The sequence below is a fragment of the Budorcas taxicolor genome, chromosome 5, assembly GCF_023091745.1.
Source record: "Budorcas taxicolor isolate Tak-1 chromosome 5, Takin1.1, whole genome shotgun sequence".
Taxonomy (NCBI): Eukaryota; Metazoa; Chordata; class Mammalia; order Artiodactyla; family Bovidae; genus Budorcas; species Budorcas taxicolor.
The window spans coordinates 2714280-2735574 of NC_068914.1; the positions used below are offsets into that span (position 1 = coordinate 2714280).

At 47.1% G+C, this 21295-nt stretch overlaps 1 protein-coding gene across 1 annotated transcript in view; it reads left to right on the forward strand.

Moving 5' to 3' along the window:
- VSTM4 (V-set and transmembrane domain containing 4) overlaps nucleotides 1-21295 on the forward strand; it is an 80518-nt gene that overhangs the window by 26521 nt on the left and 32702 nt on the right. Inside the window, exons 4-5 of the mRNA XM_052640374.1 lie at nucleotides 7798-7905; nucleotides 13490-13523. Coding sequence (XP_052496334.1) covers nucleotides 7798-7905; nucleotides 13490-13523 — 142 coding nt within the window. The remainder of the gene's footprint in view (nucleotides 1-7797; nucleotides 7906-13489; nucleotides 13524-21295) is intronic.

A 21295-nucleotide genomic window follows, 5' to 3' on the forward strand; every position in this document is an offset into this window, starting at 1 on the left:
AAGAGTTATCTGGCCCCAAAGTTCAAGAATGCCCAGGCTGAGAAAGTGTATGGCCTTAGAGTATGGACAGCTCACAGAAATTATTGTAAAGTGGTTGAAGATTGTGACCATAAGCAATGAAAGAATGTACTTTGTGAGTTCTCAGGCAGAACCTTTGATCAGTTAAAAGAAAACAGATTAATGTTAAGATGTGATCAGGAAATTGTGAAGGATTACATCTTGTGAAGGCATTGCATTTTTTGATGATGTATGGACCTTGCAAAAAGGATCTAAGGAGACCTGTGTTCCTTGGGGCTTCACCATCACCTTTTGTTAATTCAGTGGATATGAGAACATGCTCATGGCAGATTGCACTTGGATTCAAACCTGCCTTTTCCAATAGCTAGTTAATAACAGTGACTTGAGGAACTGTCTCCCTAAGAAAAACGTAACCATAATTATGAACCTGGTTTGCAAGCCATAAAGTGTCATTCAGGTAAGCCATTAGGATTGTTTCATTCTGTAGTCATAAATATTGCATTTCTCAGGTTGCACTTTACTGTAACAGTGATTCTTTGTATTCCCTGCCTTTTCTTCTGCACATTTTGTAGATGGCTTTTTCTGTATTTAATGATCTTCTCCAAGTAAAATAATCCACAGTTCCCTCCCTTAGCCTTTCATTCAGTGAATACCCATTTGTTAGCAAAGAGATGTGTGACTTTCATCCTCACAGAGTGAGGCAGTAGAAAAAGCAATTGATGTGCCCATATTCTGAGGCTGCCCTATAACCCAGGCAGTGGGAAGCGGGGCGCGTCTGGAGATATCCTGGGGCTCTCTAAGACAGGTCACTGGCAGGTGTGCCAGGAGGAGCCCTGTTTATCATCCGATGCATAAGGATACCCTGGGGGGTGTTGTTAGCAAGCCAGACTTTGGGTTGCCCCCCACTCCCACCCCTGCCAATAATCTGCTTATTACATTCAGGAAGAGATCAAAGAATTTGCACTTCTTCAGGGCTTGAGGTGTTTCTGGTGCGAGTGATCCGAGGACCGTTTGAAAATGCTATGGCCCCAAACCCAAGACTTTATATATTTGGAAAGACTGTAGCATTTAAAAGTCTGTACACACACACCTTGCTGCACAATGGGAATCTCTAAAACATTTTGCATAATTAATGCTTACTTTTTAGTTCATGTATAACTACAGAATATCAGGGTTACTCTCAGTCTAACTCTGCACAAAATCTGTAGCCCATGGTCTTCTCCACACAGAGGATTCGGTTTCTACAGAAAAGCAGGACTGGGATTCTCAGTGTATATCCTGCCTCAGAGCAGCTGTGTCCAAAGTGCCCTTTCCTTGTGATTTCGGCAGCAGCAGCATCTGTGGGTTTTGCTCTTTTAACCCAGCCACAGTGTTGATGAGGTCAGGGGTACAGTTGAAACTCGCTGGCGTCTGATCCCAGGCCTTTGCCCTTTCGTTCCTGGATGGGAGAGCAGCGGCAGCGCTTGAGGACGGATATCTGTCCTCCTGGGACTCAACTCAGCCTGGCTGCATGCCTGCACCACAAAAAAAAGCATTGTCAGGCCTCTTGGTGAGATGCTGGAGTAGGTTAAAATCCCTCCGGGCTATAGCTCAGGTATTTCTCCCCAAGCAAGATATTATTACTGGCTGGATAAAAACGTGAGTAGAAGGACCTGGTTTTCTCCACAGAACTGCAAAATAGGGATTTGTAGTTGCCTTGGAAATATTGAGGATGGACATTAATTTTCTGGATTCAGTGGCCCGGGGGGAGTTGAGCTTCTTCCCTGTGCTCAGGAATGCTGGGGTCACTGGGTTTCAAAGCAGTGCTGAATTCTCCAGCCAGGCTCCTGGTTGCCCAGCAACAGGTGCGCAGGCTGCCTTTCATGGGGACTGCTCTGCCTGGCCTGGCCTGGTGTGGCCTGGCTCTCTGAACGGATGGGAGCTGGCATGCAGGCACAGCGCACCACATCTTGGCCTCCCTGGAGCGTGCACATCACTCCAGCCTGCCGGCCCTGCCATCTGCTTCAGGGAGGCCTGGGCTAGGGGCGGTGGGGAGACAACTTTCTGCATGGCGGCTTGCAGTTGAATCTAACAAAGACGTTGGTGTCTTTGGAAGTCCAGCAGCAGAAGATGAAACTGCAAGTGATTTCAGAGAACATAGCAAGATTTTTAGAATTATTTTGAATGTTCAGGTGTACGTGGTATTTGAAAAGCTAAGCCTGGATTTGGTTAAGTGTAGATGTTTTGTTCAGCTTGAACCTGAAGGTGAGGATTCAGCCTCCAGACAAGCATTGTTTGGCCTGGCCCGAGTTTTACAACCTCTGAGCTAACATTTATAATGAGAGAGGCGTTTATATAAAAAGTAAAGGAAAAGGTGAAAGATTGGGCAACTGTGGGCCAGTATCCAGCCTGAGAACGGCATCTGGAACCATACTGTGTCACCCGGGGAACACTTCAGCTCTAGCTTGCTGGCAAAGACCATCCTGGAGTCTTAGTCATCGTTTCCGATGGCTCAGGGTTTAACCTTTGTTTTCTGAGAAAGACAGGGGAGGTGGTTTTCGTGTTCTGAGCAGTTCCAGCAGGGAGATAGCCTTTCTGCAGCAAAGGGATGCTGGAAGACAGAGGGAAAAACCAGCAACCAGGGTGCTACCCAATCCAGGGAAACCTCAGGTGTTCCTGAGCTTTATCTCCTCCTGAAAGGTGATACTGTGTACTGTTCCTGTGGCTTTGAGAGCACGGTAGAGCAGGCCTGCTCTGTGCTAAGCCTGTGGGGACCCACGTGAGGGTGGCTGGTGCCTGCTGGCCAGTGTCCACAGCCTGGAGGGCCTGTGTGCTTGGCGGTGCAGCTGAGCCTTCCGGACTGGCCAGATGGTCCATGACTCTGCAGCCGTGGCTGCCTGTGGAGAGCCCCTCTGTGCACGCGGAGGAGGCTGTGATCTGAAACTGTCATGCGGGCCTCCTGGAGCCCTGTGCCTCCTGCCTGAGAGTGCGCCACAGATGTCTGCAGGAGGTTTTGGGGGACACTGGTGGAAGAGTCTCCCTGCGACCTCATCCCTCTTTGGTTCCTGCAGTCCTGAAACCAGAGACGCCATCTGATGAAGAGGGGAACTCGTGACTCAGGTGGCTCTGCTCCATCGACACAGAAACTTAAGGAAGAGAGCTCTTCTGTCCATCCCAATCCTGAAGCCCAGTTGCCATTGCCTTTTGCTCCCGGGGCCTGAGTCTCGGAATCCTTTTGAGACAGCTGCTGCACCCACCTGCCCGCGTTCTGCCTGCCTGGCACTTTGTGTTTTTTCTCAGCCTCTAGGGCCAGAAATGGTTCTATAGTCCTGTTCCCGGAATAGTTTGCTCAGCAGTGTGTGAACCCAGGGCTGGCCGTATGTCAATCGTGTTCTGGCCTGTCCTGTATCCTGTCATGAGTCCCAGGCTGCGACCTCTGCTCTGTCCCTTGGAACTTCATGTTCAGTGGAAGCCCAAGCTGGTCCCCCTAACTGCCCGCTTCCAGAGTTCTCTACTGCACTAAGCTGCAGAGCCCACACATCTGAGACACAGGCATCTCTTTAGAAAGGCAGTTTTGATCTCACTTGTGGGAGACGGTTTTCTCTGTGTCTCCTCTTACCCCACTGAGCTCCTTGATTCCAGTTATCTGGCTTTGTCCCCACCATCCTACTAAAGGGGCTTTCCTCCAGGACTTTTCCAATAGCTTCCTAGTGGGAAAACCCAATGGTGGTTTCCAGTAGCACTGGACGCGACTGGGGGAGCTTTCTTGTGACATTCTCCTGGCTCGGCTTCCACAGCTCTCACTCGGTCCTCCTCGGCTCCTGTGCCTGGCTCCCGCTCCACTTGTAGCTTCTCTCTCTATCGCACCCAGCTGCCCTGCTCCCTAAATATTGCTGGATGTGCTCCCGTCCCTAGCAACCTTGTCCTGCTCTGCTTTCTGTTGATTGAACCCAGCTCTCCTGTATTGCAAGCAGATTCTTTACCCTCTGAGCCACCAGGAAAGCCCCTTTCTATTGATACTTAGCTTATTTTTAGTCTAGGCTTCGAAGTTGCCTTCTAAGAAGCTAACTCAGGCTAGCTTAGGTGAATATGCTGGCTGAGCCTGAGACCAAGGGAGGCTCTCCAGGGATGGGACTACCTAGGGCCTCTCAGGGGACCCTGAGATGTGTGATTCTGTTCCATTGCTTCTCCAGGCTTCCATGCAAGCCAGCCACCCCAGGAAGCTTACTGCTTGCTTTTTCAGCTTCAGCACTTAACCAGCTGCTTCTCCCTGTCCTGATGGCTTTACAAATGTGCATTCTTGCCAACTCAGCAATTCCACATCCAAGAACTTAAATCTTGAGAACACAATGTGAGAGAGTCATTAAACTTTAAGGTTATGAATACTCATCTTTAGAATCATTTCTTATAGGGAAGTTAGGAACACTTTGAGTAGCCAGCGATAAGATACTAAGTTACTCATGATGATGTATTCATGGCAGAAACTTTTATCATATTTTTCAAAATTAAAATAACTCTTTGAAGAGACCCTAATGAGAAAAAATAAAAACAAGGTATAAAACAGTTATGATCTTAAAACTATATGCATATACATCATAAACTGTAGCACCTCAGAGTGATGGATGGCTGTTGACTTCTCTCTTTCTTTTTCTGCTTTTATCCTCTCTCTGCATTTTTGCATTTTCTATGTTATTTTAACTACAGCTTGTCACAGTGGTCCAGTCTTCTGGGAAGCCCCTGCAAACCTCCCCAAGCTGGATGGGTCCCTCTTCTGTGTGTTTCTGGTACTGGGCACGTATTTCTGTGGTTTGGGTACCATGTAGCCCTCTGGTTCCTTGACGAGAAGACATTTGGATGCTCATTATTCTATTTCTGTACTTAGGAGCAAACTGAATATCAGTTCAGATCAGTCACTCAGTCATGTCACTCTTTGCAACCCCATGGCCGGCAGCATACCGGGTCCCCTTGTCCATCACCAACTCCTGGTGCCTTCTCAGACCCGGGCCCGTTGAGTCAGTGATGCCAGCCAACCGTCTCATCCTCTGTTGTCCCCTTCTCCTCCTGCCTTCATCTTTCCAGCATCAGGGTCTTTTCCAGTCAGTCAGCTCTTTGCATCAGGTGGCCAAAGTATTGGAGCTTTGGCATCAGTCCTTCCAATGAATATTCAGGACTGATTTCCTTTAGAAATGACTAGTTTCTCCAACACCACAGTTCGAAAGCATCAATTCTTCAGCACTCAGCTTTCTTTATGGTCCAACTCTCACATCCATACGTGACTACTGGAAAAACCATAGCCTTGACTATATGGACCTTTGTTGGTAAAGTAATGTGTCTGCTTTTTAATATGCTGTTTAGGTTGGTCATGGCTTTTCTTCCAAGGAGTAAGCGTCTTTTAATTTCATGGCTGCAGTCACCATCTGCAGTGATTTTAGAGCCCAAGAAAATAAAGTCTGTCATTGTTTCCATTGTTTCCCGTCTATTTCCCGTGAGTGATGGGACCAGATGCCATGATCTTAGTTTTTTGAATGTTGAGTTTTAAGCCAGCTTTTTCATTCTCCTCTTTTACTTTTTTTATCAAGAGGCTTTTTAGTTCCTCTTCACTTTCTGCCATAAGGGTGGTGTCATCTACATATCTGAGGTTATTGATATTTCTCCCTGCAATCTTGATTCCAGCTTGATTCCGATCTTGATTCCAGGCTGAATATGTCTGTTGGCTAAAAACATTAAAGTCAGCAGAGAAGCATTTTTGATAAGTTCAAACATTTACTAAGTTCAAATATCTGTGGCTTTTTGGTTTGTGAGCTTTCCTGGTAGCTCAGATGGTAAAGAAGCTGCCTGCAGTGTGGAAGACTTGGGGTTTGATCCCTGAGTTGGGAAGATCTCCTGGAGAAGGAAATGGCAACCTGGGAAATCCCATGAACAGGGGAGCCTGATGGGCTACAGTCCATGGGGTTGCAAAAGTCAGAAATGACTTTGCAACTAAACCACCACCACCACCAAACTTACTGATCAGTTTGGAAACGTTGACATCACAAACTGTGGAGACATACAATTCATAAATGTGTTATGTCTTGCCATTTATTTAGGTCTTCTTTAGTTTCTTTCAGCAGCCCACTCACTGGACTGGACTCAGAGGAGCCTGGCGGGCTACAGACCATGGGGTCTGTAGCAGAGACCGGACATGAGCCGGGCAGGACTGAGTGACTCACACTTTTACTTTCACTTTATTTTTGCTTCGCAGAAGCTTTAGCTAATGCTTCCGGTTTCCCTTTGAGTTTTTGGGCAGTTTGGGCATTTTATCAATTGGATTAATAAGTTGATCACTGGAGTTTAAGAAATGGTTGTATATATTGTTATGGGCTAAATGTTCGTGTCCCCTAAAATCTGTATATTGAAATCCTAACCCTTAATGTGATGGTATCAGGAGGTAGGGATTGGGGGCGGGGGGGGGGGGGGGTGTGATATGAGGTCATGAGCATTGAGCCCTTGTGAATGGGATGAGTGTCTTTATATGAGGGGACCTGTGAGAGCTTGCTTGCTCTCTCTCTGTTCTCCTCCACATGAGGATACCAGGAGAAGAAGTCTCCAAACCAGGAATAGAGTCCTTATTAGACACTGGACCTGTCAGTGCCTTGATCTTGGGCTTTCTAGTCGCTGGAACAGTGAGAAATAAATTCTTGTCATCTAATTCACCTGTGTTTGGTATTTTTTTTATAGCACCTGGTTTAAGATAGATATGAACATGATTTAAACTTTGGAGTCTAAAGCAAGCTTATTTTGAGGCATTTGTAGATTGACGTATATTTCTAATAAGTAATACAGAGATTCCTTGTACCAGTGTCACCCTTTTATCCAGTTTCTCTCAAGGCATCATCTGGAAAGACTGCAGTATGGCATTGCACCCAGCATATTGGCACTGATACAGCTGAGATACAGAACATTCGCTAGAGGGCTCCCTGATAGCGAGACCCACTTTTTTCCCACCCACTCCCTCCTTAACCCCTGGGAACCACTAATCTCTTCTCCATTGCTACCATTTTTGTCAGTCCAAAATACTTTGTGTAAATAAAATCATACAGTATGTAATGTGGGGGGATTTTTTCCTCACTTGGTATAAGTCCGTGCTAAGAGTTGTTCCCTTTTATCACTGAGAGGTGTTTCATAGTGTGAATGGAGCGCTGTTTAACCATTCACCCACTGAAGAACATCTGGGCGGTTTCCAATCTGGGGCTGTTATGAGTAAAACTGCTACAAACATGCACAGCCGGGTTTTTGTGTGAACTGAAGTTTTCATTGCTCTGAACGAGTGCCCCCAGAGAGCGACTGCTGAGCTGCATGGGAGTTATTGGTGTGTCCTTTTAGAAACTGCCACACTGTTTTCAGAAGTGGCTGTACCATTTTACATTCTCACCAGCAAGGTCCGAGTGACCCAGTTTACTCCTATCCTCATCCGCATCTGTTATCATCCTAGTTTTATTTGGTTATTCTGATGCGTACATGGGACATCTCATTCTTCATATGGATACTTATAGAACACAAGTCTTAAGTTTTGATGAAACCCAGTTCAATAAATGTTCCTTATTTGAGTAATGCTTTGGTGTTAAGTCTAAATATTCTCTGCTTAGTTCTTGATCTCAAAGGTTTCGCTTCTCTTCTCCCAGCGGTTTTCCTGTGTCTCCTTCACATGTAGGCGTGTGGGTCGTTCCGAGTTGCGTTCTGATGCTGTGTGGAGCTCTTGGTCTGGGGCGCCTGCTCTGGGCGGCCTGTCCTGGCGGTGACCTTCGTGCCCCTGCCTTTCAGATCTCTACGTGTACGCTGTCCTCGTGTGCTGTGTGGGGATTCTCAGCGTCCTGCTCTTCACCCTGACCATCATCTGGCAGTCTGTGTTTAGCAAGAGGAAATCCAGAGGTAAGAGCATGGATAAAGTCATGTCTGGAGTGGGAGCGGAAGCAAACCACAGACAGACGGAAGGCGGCCGGGCAAAGTATCACTTTGGTTGAAAAACGCATCCTGCGTCGGGGGTTATTTACCTGTGACTGGTAAGCAAAGTGAGTGGGGGAGGTATGTCTCCCTTAAACTCTGCTACAATCAACCGTAACCACTGTTGACATCATTGCAGGCCCCCCTTTTCTTAAATCCCTTCCTTCTGCGGTTTCTGAGCACCCTTAACCTCTCTCTTCCTCCCAGAAGAGTCTGTGGAGTCCAATGACCCTGGCTTTGATTCTGGTTCTGCTGCTTAAGACTGGGTTTTTAGACACATTCCTTACGAATTCTGAACTTGGGCTTTCTTATTTTATTGAATGACATGGAATGGACACCACCTTCTTTAGACTGAATATTGCTGTGTGTTCTTAATTTAATTACGGCATCGGACACTGTGCCTGGCAGGGATTAGAAAGGCTTCCCTCCCCTTCTCCTGTCCAGTCTGAGCATTCACTTCATTCCGCCTCCTTCCTTGCTGATACCCATGCCCCCGGATCCTGTCTTCAGCCCCTTCCTGCTTCGATCTTTCTTTCGTAGGGATTGCAGTAATTGCGACTGACTCTTCTCTCCCTGTGGACACTGCCCGCTTTCTCTCCCTAGCCCCCTCCTCTCACCAAGCCTCCATGACACGTTTCCATCAGCTCCTGTGTGTTTCCTCTGAAATACCCTTCCTGTGCCCTTCCACTTAGGAATTTCTGAAATAGATGGGGACACTGCAGCTCCCAGAGATGACCTGGGTAATAGCTGGGCTTTGGAATTAAAATAACTCCAGTTCAGTGACAACTCTTCATGTCCTATCTGATGACTTACCTGCCATGCCTCACCTTCTCCGTCTAAATAGTGAGGTGCACAGCAGTGTATCTGTCTCACAGGACTGTTGTGAGGATTAAGTTTAAAAAAACACAAATGAAACCCTTAACACATTCTGGTTCCCTGTCAGTATCCTGTATTTATGATGACATGTGGGTATAGTTACTAATATGTATAATGGTTACTGTTAGCTCAAGTTCATAAAGCTGGCAAGTATTACATTTGGAGCTCATGGCTTAAGGGGCAAATAAGACAGGGACACTGGGCAGCATTTCTAGAGGGGATTCTCTGCAGAGGCAGGGCTAAGGGAACCAGGGAGAGATGGAGAGGGAGGCCCTCAGGAACCAACACCCATGGGATGCTGTTTCCACCCTAGACCTTAGGGGACAAGAGGAGGAGAGGTTCTGGCACTTGTGAGAGCTGTAGCTTTCAGAGAGTAGTCACCACTAGGAGCCTTGGAAGGACCCAGCCAGGCCAAACCAGGCGGGAGCAGGGAGTGAGCCAGGAGCCTCTACTCAGCCCCTTCCTGCCCTCCTCCTTCACATGTCCCAGGGATGCTTTGCTTTGGTCCTGCCACCCAGACCTGAAGCCAGAGGGAAGTGCATAGAGGTCAGCCTCCAGGGCCTGAGTAGAGTGGAGAAGAGTGATGATGACCCGGATGGGAGCACGGAGCCCGAAGCACTGGAGACAGAGCCAGAGCTATAGGCAGGTCCGTCTTCCGCAGCCCACGCCCTGCCCACTCTGCTTGGCGCGTGTGTGTGGTGCTCCAGGCGCCCCCCTGCATGCCTGTGCCCACCTTCTCCACGTGTGCAGGCTTTTCTCCTGTTGCAGACCCCTGATGACTTTGATGAGCTCGTGGTGCATGTTGCACACGTGCAAATGTGTTTGCCTCCCTGCAGGCGGATAGCGTGCAAGGCAGGGACCGTGCCTCTGACCCATTCTCCTTGGAATTTGGCAGATGACAGCTGCTCACCAAATGGTGGGCAAACGGCTTTGTCTCCCAGCTGCTTTGCCCCCAGCTGCTGGAGTTCGGATGCCACATGGGCAGTCCCCAAGCCTGTTTTGCTGTAAAGGCATCTCTTCCTGGGCTCAGGCGCATAATGGAGAAATCTGCCTGGAGCTGCAAGTCCTGTTAGGCTATGGGCAGGAGCAGGGAAACAGAGCCACATAGGAGGTTCAGTAGAAGCCCTTCTTTTCCAGAGTCAACAAGGCAGACCAGACACATACTCCAGGCCCCTCCAAGAGCCACAGGGAACCCAGGTCTTAGCTGCCCTCAACCCCCTGGGAGTGGGCCCAGATGGCCTCATGTGTACCTGCACGCAGCGTCCGAAACCCTGTGAGCTGTCAGGGGCTTAGCCTGAGCACCCACTGCAGGCTAGACCCGCTGTTGGTCCCTCCACGTTCTCACGAATCCTTACTGCCAGCCCGAACAGCAGCCTTTGTTGCTCCCTTTTGACCAAGGACACAGCTGGGGAGCTTGTCCAAGTCCCCAAACAAGGGAGTGGGAGAGCCCAAGCCCAGCCCCATCCCAGCCTTCGTGTTTCTGCTCAAGAAAACCTCAGCCATCTGGGGACGGACCTTGCTGAAGAGTTTTCCTTCAGCCTTCCATGTGGTTGTTGCTGAGGTCCTTCCTAGATGCTTGGCATCGGTCTGGTACAACTGCCACCTACAGGCTGGCATCCTGTAGCCAGGCAAGACTGTGTCCAGGGTGGGGTTAGCCCTCACCTGGATGTGGTAGCCTTAGAGCAGATTGGCCAAACCTTCAGGAGCAGACCTCAGAGGCCCTAACACTGCTCCAGGGACTGGCGGGATGGGGGCATGGCTGTGACAGGGACAGGCCCGGGGGGATGACGGCCTTCAGCCTGGGTGTGTTATCTGGGACCCTTAGCCATGCAGTGCGTATAGTGTGGCCCGAGCTGAGGAGGCAGAGAAAGGTGGCCAGAACCTTGGGCTCCCAGGTATCTTCTTCCTATTAGAAGAGGTGAGAGAAACAGCCCTTCCTTTTGGAGTCCTCAGAGTCTGGAAGATCACATGTTACCATTTAAAAGCACCACATCCTGAATTTCTGCTTCTATGCCTCTATGTACAGCGGTTGCCTTGTGTGGCACCGAGAGCCTTTGAGTCAAGAGCCCTGGGTACTAAGCTATGGCCCATGGTGGAGACTGGCTCCAGAACCACCCTTTATTGCTTTTCTTCTCTTCCTGGTCTCCCTTCCTCACTCACCAGTGGGTTTCCCAGGATTCCTTCCCACATAGACTCTGCACTTGAATCCTTGTCTTATAGACAAACTCTGCTTCTGGGGACCCCTAGCTAACACAGGTGATGCAGTTATGTCATCAGCAGTGATTATGCTATGCATGTGTAAGGGAGACTCCAAGCGAGGTCTAGTTATAGTTCTCTGTAAAATAGTATGTGTATAAAGTTTTGCATTAAGGTTTTAAAAATGTCCTTATTCCACAAGTCTCTAGGTATTAAATTGTTTTTTTGGACTGAGTTTTCAGTAAATATTGCGTGATTAGTAAAGATTTAGAAAATGAATATAAAATTAATCAAAACCACGTAAATATGTTATAAATTTAGATAAATAATTAATAACACAAGAAGTAAAATGTTATTGGAAATGGATTTTTATTTTACTTCATATAGCCTTGTATGGATTTACGTAGTAATAGAATTGAGCATCATTTCTATTCCTATATTGTAAATATATGTTAGCTCTGCAAAACCTCAGTATGAAAAGAGGCAGGAATGGATGAAGTTTCCTTACACTACTCAATACTTTAAACTGCTTTCAAGTTATATGTCAAAAGTCATAATGATCTATCATGGAAAATGATTTTAATTCTCTACCAGCTGACAACTGGGTTAGCTCATATTTCAATCCTTGTTGAAAGCAAAACATTGGAAACCTCTCCTCTAGTGAAAAGTTTATGTGCCCAGTCATTAGTCATTTGCTTTCTCAACACTGACACCGATAGTCCAAATCGTTTATTGATTCATTGAGGCCATTGATGTGCCCACTGGCTTTAAGCCCCAGGACAGGTCTCTGTAGTACAAGTCAGGATGGGTGAGAGCAATGCCTTAATTTTATGAAGTAGAAAGGCTCATTTAACAGGGAGGGAGGGAAAGGAATACAGCCAGACCTAGGGCAAGTTCCAGGGGAATGAATTCTAAGGAAAGAATACCATGGGAGGTGAGGATCCAGAAAAGCTGTTCTTTCCAGGGGTATGCAAACCCCAGACTAAAGACCACTGACCTATATAGTAAGCTTAGGATAGTGCCAGGAAGACATGGTGAGTTCAATAAATATGAACTATGATTTTATTATTATTGCAACTGTAAATTAGCCAGCAAATAGTAGGTATTTAGTGAACACAGTGCAGAAAGAGTTCAATTACTAACAAGGGGTTGGATCAGATAAACCAAAAGAACTCCCCAAAGCTGAGACTCTGTCATCCTGGTCTGGAGCCTCCATGGGTCACCTCCGTCACAGATCATTTCAAGTGCAGGAGCTTGAAACAACTGTTTTGTTTGCAGATCAGGAAGGTGACCTGGACTCAGCTGAACAGTTCTTCTGGCCTCAACTGGATCACTTATGCAGATTCAGCCTGCTGGTGGGCACTGGGGCCTGGCTGCTTTGGGGCCTCAGCTGGGACGTCTTATATCTGTTCCATGTGGTTTCACCTTCCCGTAGGCTAGCCAGGCTTGTCTGTGTGGTAACAGAAGAGTTCTCTGCAATGAGAGAGAGAGAGAGCACAAGCCTCAAAGCACAGGGCCTTTTATGCTTCTGCTTGTGATTCTTTGGCTAATGTTCCATTGGCCAAAGCTCATCGCATGGCCAAGCTCGGTATCAGGGTAGGAGGGAGTTACATAAGGATGTGGAGAGATAGAAAATATTAATGTGTGATTCACTGGGGCCATTGATGTCACACTCTACTGCACAGCTCCAGGGCCCTGTGGCTGTTTCAGCTTTACTTCTATTTGAGGTAAGTTCAACAGTGAGCTTAGACTGGACACTTATTAGGATAATTGCCTAGGTATTCTTATTTTTCCTCTTCAGCTAGAATTTTTTTTTTCCCCCTGAAGGCTACCTACTATGGAGAATGTCATTGCAAAAAAAAAAAAAAAAACAACAACAAAAGGTTGTCTTTCCCAGGGCCTCCTTTCAGTCCTGGAAGAGCTTTGATCATAGAAAGAAAACCCGCTTTATAGAGAGGAGCATCTAAGTGGAAACAAGTTGCCCTGAGAACGCTTTCTCATAACCAAGGCAGCGCTCTGAGACTGGGTGACTCTGTCATTCCAGGACTCTTCAGATTAGAATCCAACTCAACCTGGCTTGCCAAAAAAAGAAAGAAAGAATACTGGGGGCTATGTGACCAGGAAGTCCGAGGTTTACGGCTCCATGCCTGGCTTGATCCAGGTGTTGAATCATGTCAAGCGTCCGTGGCATCCTTGCTGTGAGTCTCCTGTACTCTCCCAAAGATAACCTGGAGAGGCGGCTAGTACAAACGCTGGGCGACACCTGGCCACCCGCATTTCCTAGCAGTTCCGGGGCACACGTGTCTAAGGCAGTGTATTTACCATCTGCAGTTCCGGGGCACACATGTCTAAGGCAGTGTATTTACCATCTGCAGTTCTGGGGCACACATGTCTAAGGTCGTATTTATTTACCATCTTCTGTTTCTTCTTCCTTTCACAGTGAGACACTATTTGGTGAAATGCCCTCAGAACAGGTAAGAATATTTTCTTCCCTTTTCCATGTAAAATCTTTGCTATTTTACTTTCTTCTGATATTACCAAGAAATTGCTTAAATTTGTATGTTTATCTTAAGGTCTGCATATTAGTTTACAGATCGACCTAAAAACATGTATTCTGCATGCACTCACATGTGTCCAGATTTCAGACTCTGGTTCTCACTCCCAGAGGGGCCGGTGCACATGTGACTCATGCTGGCCCCATGTGCCTGCTGGAGGAGGCTTGGCAGCTGCTCCCCGGTGTGGGAAGGGACTGGCAGATGACTGAACCACCTTGATGCCTTCTGACCACAAACACTCCTGATCCCTTCCACCAATGCCTACTTGCCCTGTGCTCTACTCTACAGAATGTGTCCATTAGTGACGGCTGTGCCAAGAGGCCAGCCTTTTAGCGGATGGGACACACCTGGCAGGTGACGATAGTTATAGCAGACATTGGAAACTCAAGAGTATTTGGAAATTTGAGACTTTTTTCCCAGACAGGATGAGTAAGATCAATTTCTCCCTGCTCTTCTTCCCTGCCAATAAGCGTAACTATCAATTCTGGAAATAATATAAAATACCAACAAAGGAGGACTCTGAAAGGTAGTAAGAAGAAAACTATGAGAGACGAAGGCAAAGAAACAAATCTTAGAAACAACCAAAGAGAAACAATTTATTACCTACAGGGAAACACAGACTTGAATGGCAGTGCATTTTTTCATCTAAATCCGCGGGGGGCAGAAAGAAGCAGCGCATGTTTCTATACGAACAGTAAGAAGAGAGGTGGTAGTTAATATCAAATAAGATATCCTGTAAGACAAGAAATATTACTAAAGACGAAGAAAGAAGTTTTTTTAATTATAAAAAATGAACTCATCAGGATGATATGACACGTTGCCTGGGCCTAGCTACAGAGCCTCAACATACGGAAAGCAAAAAACGGAAAACTGAAAGATTTTCAATTATTCTAGAGCAACAGCTGGAAGTGCCAATGCTCCACTCTCAGTAATTGATAGAGTACCTAGGCAGAAAATCAGGACACAGAAGATGAAGCAATTTTACCTGACAAGTAAGAATGATTTGCCCAGTGATTGCATAATATATTCTTCTCAAGTGTATTAAGAACATTCTCTAGGATAGATCATATGCTAGGTCATAAAACATATCTTTATAAAATTGGGTATTTTATTTATATAAGAAATCATACCAAGTCTGTCCTCTGACCACAACAGAATTAAATAGAAATTCGTGACAGAAAGAAATCTGGGAAATTCCTCAATGTTTTGAAAGTTCAAACAACAGACTTTTAAATACTGTGTGGGTCAAAGAAGTCAAAAGAGAAATTAGAAAATATTTTGAATTAAATAAAAATGAAAACACAGCATATCAAAACTCATAGGATGCAGCTAGAGCAGCGCTCACATAAGAATTCATGGCCCTTAGGTGCCGAGATCAGACAAGAAGAAAGGTCTAAAGTCAGCGCGTTAAGCTTTCACCATAAGAAACTAGAAAAAGAAGTGTGAGTGAAATCTGAAGTAAGAAGAAGAAAGAACATAGTAGAGATTAGTACAGAAATCAATAGCATGGAAAACTCATTCACGCGAGCGCGCACGCACACACACACACACAGAGAAGTATCAGTGAAATCAGAGCTGGTTCTTTGTAAAGGTCAGTGGACCCGACAAACCTTAAGTTAGATTGTCCAGGAAAATAAAAAAGAAAGAAAAAAACCAATTACCAAAATTAGGAAGGAAAAAAGGAGTTCCTACAAACCCTATAAAAGTTAAAAGGTTATAATACTTATAATCCAAATGTATTCTAACAAATTAGACAATATAGATGAAATGGAAAAATTCCTAGGAAAACAAAAATTTTCCAGAACTGATTTAAAAATAAAGCTATAATCTGAATACAGAGAAGGCAATGGCACCCCACTCCAGTACTCTTGCCTGGAAAATCCCATGGATGGAGGAGCCTGGTGGGCTGCAGTCCATGGGGCTGCTGGGAGTTGGATATGACTGAGCAACTTCCCTTTCAGTTCTCACTTTCATGCATTGGAGAAGGAAATGGCAACCCACTCCAGTGTTCTTGCCTGGAGAATCCCAGGGACGGGGGAGCCTGGTGGGCTGCTGTCTCTGGGGTCGCACAGAATCGTACACGACTGAAGCGACTTAGCAGCAGCAGCAGCAGCATAATCTGAATAACCTGTAATAAGTCAAGAAATTAAATTGTTAGCAAAACACTAAAAAACTCGTAAATATAATAGTAATGAAAAGGAGTACATTCACAGATACAGAGAGCAAACTGGTGGTAGTCAGTGTGGAGAGGGAAGGAGGAGGGGCAAGATAGGGGTAAAGGGTTAAAAGGCACAAACTGTTCTGTATAAAATAAGTATACCACAAGGATATATGCAACAACACGGGATATAACCAGTATTTTTCCCCAATATTTTATAATAAGTATAAATGGGATATAACCTTTAAAAATGTGTATCACTATGTCGTATACCTGAAACTTGGTTAGGATCGTACAGCAACTGTACCTCAATTTTAAAAATGAGCAAAAAGATTTGAATAGATAGTTCCCTAAAGAAGATATGTAAATGGCTAACAAGCTCATGAAAATGTGCTGCATATCATTAGTATCAAACAAGTGTGATTAAAACCACAACGCCAAACGCCCACTACAATGCTGTGGTAAAAAAGGCAGTGTCAGATGCTGGCTGGGATGTGGTGCGGCTGCATATTGCTGGGGAGCATGTACAATGGTGTAGCCGCTTTGGAAAGACAATGCGGTGATTTCTTAAAACAGTAGACATAGACCCAGCCATATTCACTATTATTTATTTGGCAAGAGGAAACTTTTGCAGAGTGACAGAGATGTTCTAAACCTGTATTGAGGCAATGGTTGTACAACTTTATAAATCTACTGAAATTATTGAATCGTATGCTTATGATCAGGGAATTTCATGGGGAGTAAATTATGCCACAAGTGGGCCTTAGAAAGCATCACTACGAACAAAGCTACTGGAGGTGATGGAATTCCAGTTGAGCTGTTTCAAATCCTGAAAGATGATGCTGTGAAAGTGCTGCACTCAATATGCCAGCACATTTGGAAAACTCAGCAGTGGCCACAGGACTGGAAAAGGTCAGTTTTCATTCCAATCCCAAAGAAAGGCAATGCCAAAGAATGCTCAAACTACCGCACAATTGCACTCATCTCACATGCTAGTAAAGTAATGCTCAAAATTCTCCAAGCCAGGCTTCAGCAATACGTGAACCATGAACTTGCAGATGGTGAAGCTGGTTTTAGAAAAGGCAGAGGAGCCAGAGATCAAATTGCCAACATCCACTGGATCAGGGAAAAAGCAAGAGAGTTCCAGAAAAACATCTATTTCTGCTTTCTTGACTATGCCAAAACCTTTGACTGTGTGGATCACAATAAACTGTGGAAAATTCTGAAAGAGATGGGAATACCAGACCACCTGACCTGCCTCTTGAGAAATCTGTATGCAGGTCAGGAAGCAACAGTTAGAACTGGACATGGAACAACAGACTGGTTCCAAATAGGAAAAGGAGTACGTCAAGGCTGTATATTGTCACCCTGCTTATTTAACTTCTATGCAGAGTACATCATGAGAAACGCTGGACTGGAAGAAACACAAGCTGGAATCAAGATTGCCGGGAGAAATATCAATAACCTCAGATATGCAGATGACACCACCCTTATGGCAGAAAGTGAAGAGGAGCTAAAAAGCCTCTTGATGAAAGTGAAAGAGGAGAGTGAAAAAGTTGGCTTAAAGCTCAACCTTCAGAAAACGAAGATCATGGCATCTGGTCCCATCACTTCATGGGAAATAGATGGAGAAAGAGTGGAAACAGTGTCAGACTTTATTTTTTGGGGCTCCAAAATCACTGCAGATGGTGACTGCAGCCATGAAATTAAAAGACGCTTACTCCTTGGAAGAAAAGTTATGACCAACCTAGATAGCATATTCAAAAGCAGAGACATTACTTTGCCGACTAAGGTCCGTCTAGTCAAGGCTATGGTTTTTCCTGTGGTCATGTATGGATGTGAGAGTTGGACTGTGAAGAAGGCTGAGTGCCGAAGAATTGATGCTTTTGAACTGTGGTGCTGGAGAAGACTCTTGAGAGTCCCTTGGACTGCAAGGAGATCCAACCAGTTCATTCTAAAGGAGATCAGCCCTGGGTGTTCTTTGGAAGGAATGATGCTAAAGCTGAAACTCCAGTACTTTGGCCACCTCATGTGAAGAGTTGACTCATTGAAAAAGACTCTGATGCTGGGAGGGATTGGGGGCAGGAGGAGAAGGGGATGACCGAGGATGAGATGGCTGGATGGCATCACAGACTCGATGGACGTGAGTCTGAGTGAACTCCGGGAGATGGTGATGAACAGGGAGGCCTGGCGTGCTGCGATTCATGGGGTCGCAAGGAGTCAGACACGACTGAGCAACTGAACTGAACTGAAATTATGCCTCAGGAAAAAAATTTTTTTTTAAGCATATGCCCTGAAAAGGCTCCAGTATTGGCATTTCAGACACTGGAAGAGGTTATGGCTCGGGGGACGCCATAGGCTGTGGAGAGGTCAGCCTGCCAGTGTTTCTCGGAACTTGCATCTAGCGTCTGGCCTTAAATCCTTAGCAAGCGGTGCGGGAGTCTGCTTCCTTCCCTTCCCTCATTTCCCCTCAGTTGCATCTATTCTGAGCTGGTGCTGATGTCATAAGTACAGTGAGGATGTCACCCCAGCCCCGTGGGCATTAGAGCTTGGTCTCCCCTCAGTCCTGCAAAGCCAGAGGTCAGAGATGAGCACAAGGTCCCGCTTAAACGCTGCCGCCTTGACCCGCCGGTGCCGTCAGCGAGACCGGGTGCCTGAGCTAAGCTCGTCCCGCGACCTGTCTCCTGTTGGGCCAGCCTGCATATCTGCCTTTGGAAAACCTGCCTCTCTCACCGTACCCCAGGACCCTGCAGGGACTGGGTCTGCCCTCTTAAACCTGGGCGCCCTCCTGGCTTGCACTCAGCTTTCTGTAAAGAACCTCATGCTGACTTGCTTAGTGCAGGCTGTGCTCTGCCACGGGGCCTCTCCTGTGAACCGGTCAGTCCTTGCCGTTTTGACTGGCCTTGACCTGAATTGTGCTCTGCCGCTATAGCCCAGGCGTTTCTTTTTCCTGTCCCTGTTGTGCCAGGGAGCTCCCACCTCTGGGCTCCATGATCCGTGCTATGGCAGCGGGCCCCCGGGCCCCTCAAGCCACGACTGGGATGAATGTCTGTCTTTGTCCTCTGGCCGCTTCCTCCTAAGGGAGAATGGGCAGAGAGCGCAGGCAGGGGAGGGGCCCTCAGGAAGAGGCCGCGTGCTGGCCCTGAGGCTGTGGTCCCCGAGAGCGAGGCCTTGCCAAGTGACTGGGGCCAAACGTGGGGATGCTAGGGGATTCCTTGACTTTTTGAGAGAAGTTCAAACAGGAGGAAAACAAGTTTCATCTTCATGTGTGCCGGCCCTGAAGTCGGAAACTGCCGTCTCCTGGGAGGGCGGCCTTGACCTGCAGAGCTGGAGGACTGTTCCTTTCCCATGGCGGATCGCCCTCTCCCGGAGCAGACACTTGGGCCTTAGCGAGCATCTCAGGGCGCTGCAAGCTTTCAGCTATCTGGAGAGCAGCTCAGCTGACGACTGTGAAACTGTACCCCAAAGCTCCAGAAAATCGGATTGGAAATGCAAGGCCACCGATTTCATGGATTTGTGATGTGTTCCCACTCTTGGCTGGAAAATCCCTTGGGCAGAGGAGCCTGGTGGGCTGCCGTCTATGGGGTCGCACAGAGTCGGACACGACTGAAGCGACTTAGCGGCAGTAGCAGCAGCAGCACCCACACCGTGACTCCTCCTCGGCGCACTCAGGGGCCTCTCTTCAAGTTCAGTCAAGCTGTCAAGAGGGCGGACGGGGCACAAAAAGGCAGTTCCCAGCCAGCACATTTCCTGACCTTTTGCTTGAACTCGTCTTATGCACTTGAGATAATAAAGTATCTCCAAGTGGGAGAAATTAAGGTGGGCGTTATGTTATCTGTGCTGATAACAGTTACAGCTGAAGTCGTCCAAGCTTTCTTCATGTTTTCTGGTGCAAACACTTTCTCAAGGATAGATAGTCAGGTCAACAGACTCTTTACATGTTGGATAAATTATAGGCACAGCTTTACTATGTTTTATGAGCTTAGGTTAAAGCATTTTTCAGTCTTTTCTGAAACATCAGAATTTTATAAACATTTTAAAACATACTTCACAATCGAAGTTTGGGGTTACTAAGTAATTTGTTTAGGGTCTTGGAGAGAAGGCAGAGATGTGATTTCAAAGAGGATATAAAGATATGTGCTCCAAACTGAGGTATGTGACTAGTTGCTTCGTGTGTATTGAAGCAAATTGAAGCATAGTGAATAGGAGCAGTGTTATAGAACATTTATTCCTTCTGTGAAGGGCCGTCTGCTGTGATGGTTAGAGATTATGTGGCCAGGCTCCCTCAGTCCACATGCCAGCTCTGCCATAGACTGCTGTGTGCCTTTGGCTAATTTTTCAACCTCTCTGATAAAATGAGGGCAATCATAGCTCTAGCAGGTAAGGAGTTGGGAGGATTTCAAGAGTTGATCTGTATAAAGTGCTTCCAACAGGTAAATGGTGAGCTTTGTGCAAATAGTCCTGCTATTATTCAGCCAATACTTACGAGTGTTTCTTCTGTAGGCTTGTAAGGCCCTTTGAGTGAGGATGAAATAACACCAGCCCACGCCTTGAGGTCTGGGAGACCCAGAGGAACCAGGCGGTGGCAGAGCCGTGGCCACAGCGCTGTCGCGGGCACCCAGCGGGGGCGCTCCCAAGCCTGCCTCGGGGTCTCCTGGGGCTGAGGTCTGAGCTGGGTCTTGGAGGTTGAGTTAGAGCATTCCAGGAGAAGAGGGATGGGGGCAGCAGCACACAGAAGTGGGGCGGGAAGAGCACGGCTGGGGAAGGGGTTTCGTCCGCGGGGTGAGGGATCTTGGAGATTCAGGGCAGAACAGCAGGCAGGTGAGGCTGGAGGTGGTGGCAGGGCAGATTGCAGAGGGTGGCAGTCATCATATTAAAAGTAATGACAAAGCCTCATGTATTACATGCCTGGCGCAGTGCTAAGCACGGGACACACACCATCTTCTTCTGGCCTCACAACAACCCCATGAGTGGCTGCTGTGATTATTCCCATCCTACAGATGGGAAACCAGTCCCAAAAGGGTGTGGATGTTGGTAAGGTCTCCTGACCAGTGAGAGCAGGAACAGTAGGGCTACCAGCCCAGGCCACCTGGCTCTGGGGCTCACACGCTAGCCCAGGTGTCCTGGGGGGCTTGGGTCTGACTGTGAGAGCTCTGGAATTGGCAGTCACAGAAATGGACGAGAAGTGGGTGCTGCAGGAGAGTCAGGGCGATGGAAGGGGAAGTGGAAGGGACTTGGCTGGAGATGACTGCAGCGGCTCTGCCTCGTTCCGACTTTGGAAAGTCCAGTGAGCTCCGGTCATAGGCATCGATTTGTAGGTGTCTTCCCTTGTGACCACATTCAGCTGAGCAGGCCAGGGGGTGAGGGCTGGGACGACAGGCTCCCGGTGTGTGTCTCCTGGTCTCGCTCCCTGCATCCCTGAGGACATCGCTGTGCTGTCTTATCCTGGCCCACCCGGGGGCTCAGGCTCACCTCCCTCCTTTCAGAGCCCCAGGCAGAGGAAGGCAAGGGGAAGACAGCCGTGGTGATGGGA